Here is a 9,101-nt window from a genome sequence, read left to right on the forward strand (position 1 = left end):
CACAACTTTCTTTTATATATATAGATAGATATAGAAGAAAAGAAGATAGTTAAAAATATTATTTTTCGGTATTCGGTAATTGGAATTTTGTATCTGGCAACATCTTTAAGTTACTGTTAGTGTCAATTTGTCAACTGTCAGTTTTCATCTCATCCTTCACGCATCTGTCAGTGACAGAGTCATTGGTGTAAATCGTGTAAATATTTTCTAAAGCCTATTTTAGTTATTATTTGAGAAGGAATAAAGATAGTATAGTGAAGTGTTTCAGCATAGGAATAAAAATAACTTGACACCAAAAAATGGCTTCTTTTAAAAGATATTCAAGTAAAAACAATGTTTTAATTCGTTGTTTAAGGTTATGGTACTCAACGAGTAAAGAAAAAGTAGAAAAGCAACCTAAACTAGCAGCAGATGTCTTAAAATACTTAGAAAATGACTCAGATTATAGCAAAATAATTGAAAAGTTACCTAGATTTCTGTTAAGGAAATACAAAACGCCCGAGAGTATGTATTTAATAAATACAAAAACTGCAAAAGAAATAGCCGCAACTGTTGGAAGTTATATAAACGAAGAATCTCCTGTAGTTGAAGTGAACCCCGGCCTAGGTTTCCTAAGTAAAGAATTGTTAAAATGCACTAAAAATCACCTCTATTTATATGAAACCTCAAGTCACTTTACCCAACACTTAGAAGTTAGTATGGTCAATATATTCCCGTTAATATTTCAACATGTCTTTTATAACTATTTCATCAGTAATTGACATTGATATTGTTCATAATATATGCAAGATTTTTATAGGCATTGCAACATGAAAAAAGTAAAAGGCTCACATACAAGGTGGCAGATTTCTTTGGAATGTGGAAGTTAGCATTCCAGGATAAGATGGATGGAGGAAATCGAATCCCAGAATTATTGGGTGATCTTGCATCCCATGATAAAAGTAAGAAAATAATATATTAAAAATGTTCAGCACTGTCACAAAACAAATATATTGAAAAATGCTGTAAAAACTTGTCAATAACTTTTGTTAACTTCTGTATCCACCTTGGAGTGATTTAATAAAAGAAAGTTTCATTCTTTATAAATTAAAATGCTGTTCTCAAAAAGCATTAATTTCAATAACTCAAGAATATGTAAGATAACAAATCATAATTAGTTATATGTTTATTTCAGACAGGATTATAAAGATTGTTGGTGCAATGCCTGGTTTAAACTTTGTAAAACATCTTATTTATAATATAGTTTTTCACAATGATACAGACCAGCTTGGAAGGACTGACCTTTTCATTACTATGCCAGCTCATCACTACAGGGTTAGTACTTTAAAGTTTATTGGAAACATCTTGAACAAGTTCTCATTAAAATGTTTAGTATCTTACAGATAATGATGTACAAGAAAGGAAATTCAAAACAATACCAGCACTATTTCAGACATTTTTCGACTGCAAGGTTTTAATTAAAGTCCCTAAAGTACACTATTTACCTTGGACTTATCCACCCAGTGGCAAAAAAGCTGCATTGGTATGTAATTTTAAAACTAAAAATACTCAAAATCTTATTTAAAATTCCATTATTAACTAATTACGTGACAAAGAACATAATATGCTATTATAAAATTGTTTAATTAATAATTGCAGTAGGGAAAACTGAACTTTCTAAAATATGTTCCATGTCACCATGATTTTTTTTTTGTATGTAAGTAACCCTCTCTATGATAATTGGTGGCATTGAATGTATTACTTTACAGATGGACGAGTATTGTTTATACTTAGTGAACATCACTCAGAAAGAGAAGTTGCCTTGTCCTTCAGATTATTTACCACTTTTATGGTATTTTTTCAAGCCACATATATGTACAAAGACAACCAAAGTTATACCAATGTTAGAGTAAGTATGGGCTAAAGTATTTTAAATTCACAAACTGCCAGTTAAAAAAAAAGTTAAAATTGCTAACATATTTCAAGAGTTTGAAAGCAATTGATATTTATTTTGCTGTTTAAGACAATGGATTCCTGGTTGTGGAGTTTGGTTGATCACGGGACAAGATCCACCGGATACCAATAAAGTTTTAGGTCCAAATAATGAGGATGCTCCACTACCACATATGACAATATTTACTGAATTTGGTGATCTCAATTTAAAACAGAAAATTACTGTTTTCAAGAGGTATGTTTACAAATTATTATCATCAACCTGCCCTTATTCCTATGTAGGGTTGGCACAGTATGTACTACTCCTCCATACATCTCTGTCAGCTGTCATATCTGAATTCACCCCCTACTTAAGCATATCCTCTTTCACACAATCCATCCATACTTACAAATTACTGTAATTGTAGATTCCCAAAAAACATTACTTAAAATAAATTTTTAAAAATAAATACTTTTAATAATGTGTTCAATTATTTGTATTTAATCATGGAATGAAACTTGTTTTTTTTTTAAAGATATATATCATGGCCGGAATTTGAACAATGTCCATTCAGAGTGACAATGGAAAGTAACCTACCAAAGTCCATTTCGCAAATCGAAGATGACGATAAAAGAAGATTGAGCACACATTTGGATGATATAGATGTTTCGGATGGTGAAACTGATGATCATGAAAAATAAAAACTTGTACAAATTATGCAACTTGTTTATTTCTTTTACCAATAAAATAAAAGTTTTTTGAATGTGCAATAAACCAGACGCTACACATTTCAATCTATTATGATACATAAATTATAAAAGGCACAAGCAATTCATACATATAAAATTAAGTTATTGCCTTTGTCTTTCTCCTTTTTCCTGTTTGAAAAAAAAAACACTAAAATAAATAAATAAAATATTTTATTGAAATGATTTATTGATCGAATTATAATAAACCAACAAGGGTTTTGAATTAGTGCAAGGAATTTTTCAATTTTCAAAAAAACTCGAAAATATTTTTCATAACTTAATAAAAACTACACTTGGACGAAATCAAAATTTTTGGGCATAAAAATTATTCTTTTTGGTCGAAAAGTGGAGATATGTGAAATTTTTACAAATTAATAAACAATAATACATTTACAATTCATTTCATCAATACACGAGGATTAGACATGGTAACGGGTGAAGTTTCATTTACTGAACGGTACATTTAAAAATTGTGATGATAATATATGCTACATATTTTTACATTTTTTTACAATATCGTAATCCACTCTATATACAAACAATATGTAATTTACCAAATGTATTTAATATTAATAATTATTTGCCAAGTAGCACTAGGGCACCGTCAAAAGACTTCAAATAAATTTTAATTCCTCAATTAATAGGCGATGCGTTTTTTTAATTATTTAATTTGAAGATATAATTAGGATTTAATATTGCCTTATTCATAGGAAAATATTAAATTTTCCTTCTAAATAACAATAAATAACATACAACAATTTTGGCTATTTTATTGAAAACATTTTTACATACGACATGTAAAATCCAACAAAACATTGATTTGAAATACCATTAAACTGCTATAACAAACTGATAAAAAAGTACATAGATTAAAAAACGCATCTTATACCTATATTTTCTTTTATTTTATTCGCATCTTGAATTCTACTAGACTTATTTACCTTACATGATATTCTCCTATATTTTAGAAATATTAATACATTATATACCTCGGATTCATTTTATATAACAATATAAATATTATGATCTAAAAATCCCATCACCTTATTTACATAATACTTATTTCATTTCTAATTAAGTACATATTTAATGATGTAATTTGTTGGGGTTATAAATTTTGGAAATGTTTATCATTGTATGTCTTACGACTCGATTTAGGTGTTATATAATTTAATGTTGGAATGTCTAAAGATATTTGATTATTCTTCACGTTTAATTTATTCAAGTTCGATGATTTCTGTAAGCTCAGATTCGTGTGAACGTTTAAACTTATCGTATTCAAACCGTTTTGTGGTTTGACACTAGTACTAGAAACAAACTCTGTCCATTCATCTTCGTCACCAAATATCGGTGGTTTTTTAGCTGATGTTTGTTGCTTAGGTTTACTAGATACAAATTCACCCCAAATATCGTCATCTAAAACTTCATTACGACCTGAATTCTTATCTATATGAGCTGGAGAGTTAACTTTGCTCTGGCTGTTAGAACTTATATCACTTTTTAAAGATGGGACAGTTTCGACAGGATTAAATCGCGATAGATCCTGCAAATCTATTCCCGGATTAGGCCAATTAATTTGTGAATAACTCTCCAATGATAGAGGTTGTAAAATCTGAGCCGTATTGTTTTGGCGTGACGCACTGCTCGTGCTGGCCTGTACAGGTTGTAACATATTCGGCGTCTCTACAGAGTGTATTAGAGAATTGTTGCCAAAGCCATCCCGAACACTTGACATGCTGTTGCTATAATTTTCAGTCGAAAAATGTGGTACATTTTTAGCTAAAACACCATGTGGCTTTGTTATTTCATTTTTATTAATTTTACCGAAATCAGAAAATGCGTTATCAAAATCTGCTGTTTTGCTAGATGAAACTTTATATATTATTTGGCTATGATTATCTTCGTAAGGTTTCGAATGAATACTTTGAGGCACAGTTGGTGCAGATTGAAATGTTTCAAACTCATCATCGTTACTCTCTACATTACAATTTGTTTCTATAATGGACGTATCATTTTGTTTATTTGAAACTATTGGTTTTTCTTCAGATTTGTTTTCTTGTACTATTGATGTATTGTTTTTGTCACTTTCCCAGGGTGCACTGGAAACGAAATCTGAGAAATCATCAAATGTTTCCTTAACTTCACCTGGATCCGGCCAATTTAATGTAGGCACGAGTGGATCGAGTTTTATAGGCTGTAGCAATTGTGGTTGATAAGTGGCACCAACGTTCGGTATTAAGTTGTTTGAATTTACTACACTACTTTTATCTGGTTCTATATCCGATTTATTAACGTCTTTCGGTGGTTGAATATTTTCTGTCGTACTTTTAAAATCTTGAAATTCCCAATAATCGTTGTCACCATCCAATTTAGGGACTTCATCAGATAGGATTACAGTCGACGGAGTAGACACATCAGTGACAGGTTGACTTATTAAAACTGGTGCCACAGTGTCGTAATGTATCGTTTTCGACCTCGGTGTTTCTGAATCCGACGGTGTAAATATATGGGTATCTGGTAAACTGATTTGACGCAAAGGCTGAACATTTAATGAAGACGGATAAACTTTATCCAGTTTCACAGACATGACTTTTTCGAAAACTTCCAAATCAGTTGTGTTTGTTTCCGTGGCCGCGACATCGTTCTCACCGTTATTGCATGCTGAAAAAAATAATTCATTTTTAATTCTACATACATTTAATAAATCTGTACATATAAATAAAATTTGAGTGTCTGTATGTCATATCGAAAAAATCATCACATTTCGTACTCATGATGTAATTGGGTAGCTGATAACAAAAACCATTTTTTTTTTAAATTTATATCTGGACACAAAGCCGCGTTTCCGGTAATCTCCGGAACAGCTGGACTGATTATGACGGGAAGGTAGGTGATGTACGCGGGAATATTATAGACAACTTTTTTTAACTTTGCATTGACGAAGTTTGGTGACCACTAATATAACATAAATTTAAATAATATTATTTAAAAATAGGAACTTTTTTGTGTTTCTTGTTACTCTTGCATTTTAGCTATAACAATCTTTTAACTATAGAACCTAAATCTGAAATCACAACAAGGATGGTTCAAGATTTGCATTGTTTGAATTAAATAATATTCACATAATAAAAGCAGACATAATGGTGTTCTTTTATCCTTATTTCATAAATTGAATTTTAATTATATAAATTTACATACATAATTCTTAAACAAAATAGGAGGACTTGTATTAAAGTTTCAAGTAAAAAGTTTTTTATTATTACCAAAAAATATAAATGATCTTAAAAACTGTCTTTCCATATTGTTATAAAAGCTAAAAACCAGTACCAACTTTTATATATTAAGAATATCTAGCTTTATTTGTAATTATATATATTATAAGCTTATATACATCACTACAGAGGGGCTCGAGCCTACCCCATGTTGGGGTAACTAGGCCTTAGTTAGCTATGCTGGCCTAATACAGATTAGTCCACACTAACTATCCCAATAAAGATTTTTCCCCACTGGCCCAGAGCCGATTGGACCAGACTAGTCTGGTGTGATTTGGTCCACAATGGTCTACTGTGGGTGAGTCCAGATTGGCCCGGGGCACTGACCCATAGCAGATTGGTATATATAATTAATCTATATCATTTAAAATTAGGTGACTTACCATGTGAGAGTAATTCTGAAATTTTGAGTGTGGAATGTTTGTGAGCCATTTGATCTAAAGTAGCCATTAGGTGTTCAAGGTCTAGAAGGAGGGTCTCAGCATATGTGACTTTGGGTGGGATGTTGGATCAAGCAGATAATGTATAAGTGGATGAGGTTAATCCATGTGCAAGACATGCAAAGAAATTTTACAGTGGTGAATTAATATTAAAAAAAAGCTTGGTATGTTAGTCACAAAACAATTGTTCTAGCTTGTGTCTGTGCTTTTACCTTTATAAAAAACGTATATTTTTGATTAATTTAATTACTAAGATCCTGTCTTTCAATATACCAAAATTGATTCAAATATTAACACTAGAAAAAGTACTAAGCACTTAAACATTACTTTCACTTTGGTGGATGCAACAATGTTTACAGTGTGATATAATTTTGTATATTTTCAGATTTTTTTAATTTATTTGTATATAAAATTTGTACAAAATTTACTCTCACATTTTATCAAAAATAAATAAGACACAAAAGGTCTGCGTCAGTTTTTTTAAACTCTAGCAATAAATAGGCAAGCTCACTTGATTTCTATATTTTTTATATAAATTAAACAATAATAAAAGTTACTTACATTCTTGTCCATTGGATGAGAAAGGATCAACCCAATTATCATTTTCCTTATTCAAAGATTTATCTGAATTTTGATTTTCCATGTTAGGTAAAGTTGATGATTGCTTCTGTGGCTGAAGGGGCGCCGCACTTAGATTAACAGCATATTTAGGCATATTATAATTCCATTTGGGTCCAAATAACTGTAAAATAAAAAGTAATTATCGTAAAAGTAAAGTGTATCCTAAAAATTAAAAGAAAAAAATTCTTACAATATTTCTCGAGTCTATACAAAGTGCTTTCAACAGACTTTTCTGTCCTAATGAATTATTCCAATTCACCATGTATGGTTGCCTTACATCTGTATCAACTAAATGGCCCCACGTCTCATTAAGTACTGATTCTAATCTTCCAATAAACTCAGTTTCAGGTTCTGATATTTCTTCTTCAAATATTCCAGAAAAAATATTGTTAATACTTTCTAAAAGTTGATTTTCATTTTCTGATGAATGAAAATCTATTACAGGAATGTGTTGATCTAATTGGAAATCTAATTCATCTTTTACAGCCGATTTGGTACAGGATTTAAAATCATCAAAATCTCCAAAATCATCACCATCATCGCTTATTTCATTGGTTACACAAATATCTTTCTCAAAATTGGCAATATCTGAAGTATCCATATCTTCTTGTACAACATCATTATTATCATCAAAATTTGCTTTGAAGTCACCAAAATCATTAGTTGGAGCTTCATTTGTCCATGGATTTTCAATATTTTCAACAACAGTTGAAGCAGTGTCATTATTAGCAAACTGAAATTCATCAAAATCTCCAAAATCATCATCTGGTACTTTCTCTTCTAACGTTTCTATTTCATTTTCGAAATTGAGTTCACTCTCTGATTGCTTTTGAATTTCTGTTTCGTTATTTAATGCATCTAAATTTGAATGAAAATTATTAAATTCATCATCAGGTAGTTCATATCTTTTAGATATTGGTTCCAAATGTTCAACATCAACAGGTAAAGAGTTTTCTGATATTTCTGTTGTAACATTATCATTTTGTGTTATTACATTATCTGTTTCAATAACATCAGAATTGGTAATTGTTTTTTCATCTGACACTTTTTCTTCGGATGAATAATTATAACCATTGACATCAATGTCACTTTTTTCACTGGTATTGACTTGTAAATTTAATTGTTCTTGATTTATTACTAAATTCAAATCTTCAACAGCAACATCTTCCAATGTTAATTTCTCAGTTAAATCATCTATGATAGGTGCTGTTTGATTAGTCTTTTTGTTATCTTCAACTGATGAAACCTGATCTGTTAAGACACTGTTCAAATTATTAGCAATGTTCATAGACCATGCGCTGTCTTGGATATTTTCTGGCTTATCTGTTTCGTACATGTTATAATTTGAGTATGTTTGATAATCATAACTATTACTATCTTCATCATCATCTTGTGATACTAAAAAAAACAAAAACTGTTAAAAGTATTCACTCTCTACTGTACAAAATAAAGATTTTGGTTACACATCAAGTATTTAATTCCTGGAGTAAGTTCAATCCTACATCAAATCCAAATTATAAAAGAACAAACAATGCAGCCTAAACAGAAAATGTCAACAAAAATGATAATGATTGACACATTATAACTTATTAGTTTGACATTTTCTTTTTAACTTACAGTTTGATGGTACAATTCATGAGCACAAGACGTATAATATCCAGATGTTTGTTAATGTTTCTACTTACAATTGTAATTTATATCAAAATCTTCAGGGTCTTTGTCATCTTCACACTGATCGGGTGGTGGAGGAGTGTTGCAAACAAGAGGAGGAAGCGACATACTTATCCAGACCACTGCACCACTAATTTATATATACGAAAATGTTACATACATTTGGAGATAAGCAACGGTATAAACATTAAATACTAAACCTTATTACGCCACATAATAAATTAGATATTTTCAAAAAGTGGACAGCTGTTCATTTTAATTGACAGTATTGACTTTACTATTGACAGCAGTTCTGTCAATTTTAGCAGCCATATTTCCGTTTTTTAATTGACTTTGTTTATGGTTAGGTTTGCCACCTAGGACTTTATCTATTAATCTGAGACTAGGACCGAATATTCTTTATCTGAGTTTGCCACATAAATATAGGTTAGTTACG

At 30.4% G+C, this 9,101-nt stretch overlaps 2 protein-coding genes across 2 annotated transcripts; one reads left to right on the plus strand and one right to left on the minus strand.

Moving 5' to 3' along the window:
• The first annotated feature begins 175 nt into the window (after positions 1 to 175).
• Positions 176 to 2,618, plus strand: LOC106721532 (dimethyladenosine transferase 2, mitochondrial). The gene is made up of 7 exons (XM_045681866.1): positions 176 to 692; positions 800 to 943; positions 1,177 to 1,314; positions 1,373 to 1,522; positions 1,749 to 1,888; positions 2,003 to 2,167; positions 2,448 to 2,618. The coding sequence occupies exons 1-7, from the start codon at positions 300 to 302 to the stop codon at positions 2,611 to 2,613; spliced, it is 1,296 nt and encodes a 431-aa protein (XP_045537822.1). The 5' UTR covers positions 176 to 299; the 3' UTR covers positions 2,614 to 2,618.
• Positions 2,619 to 3,726: 1,108 nt separating this feature from the next.
• On the minus strand, positions 3,727 to 8,934 carry LOC106721695. Its single transcript, XM_014516726.2, has 4 exons — positions 8,680 to 8,934; positions 7,185 to 8,392; positions 6,935 to 7,115; positions 3,727 to 5,322 (listed from the first exon to the last, which is right to left on the minus strand). The coding sequence occupies exons 1-4, from the start codon at positions 8,771 to 8,773 to the stop codon at positions 3,770 to 3,772; spliced, it is 3,036 nt and encodes a 1,011-aa protein (XP_014372212.2). The 5' UTR covers positions 8,774 to 8,934; the 3' UTR covers positions 3,727 to 3,769.
• Positions 8,935 to 9,101: the final 167 nt, after the last annotated feature.

Source organism: Papilio machaon, chromosome 17 (genome assembly GCF_912999745.1).
Source record: "Papilio machaon chromosome 17, ilPapMach1.1, whole genome shotgun sequence".
Classification (NCBI taxonomy): Eukaryota; Metazoa; Arthropoda; class Insecta; order Lepidoptera; family Papilionidae; genus Papilio; species Papilio machaon.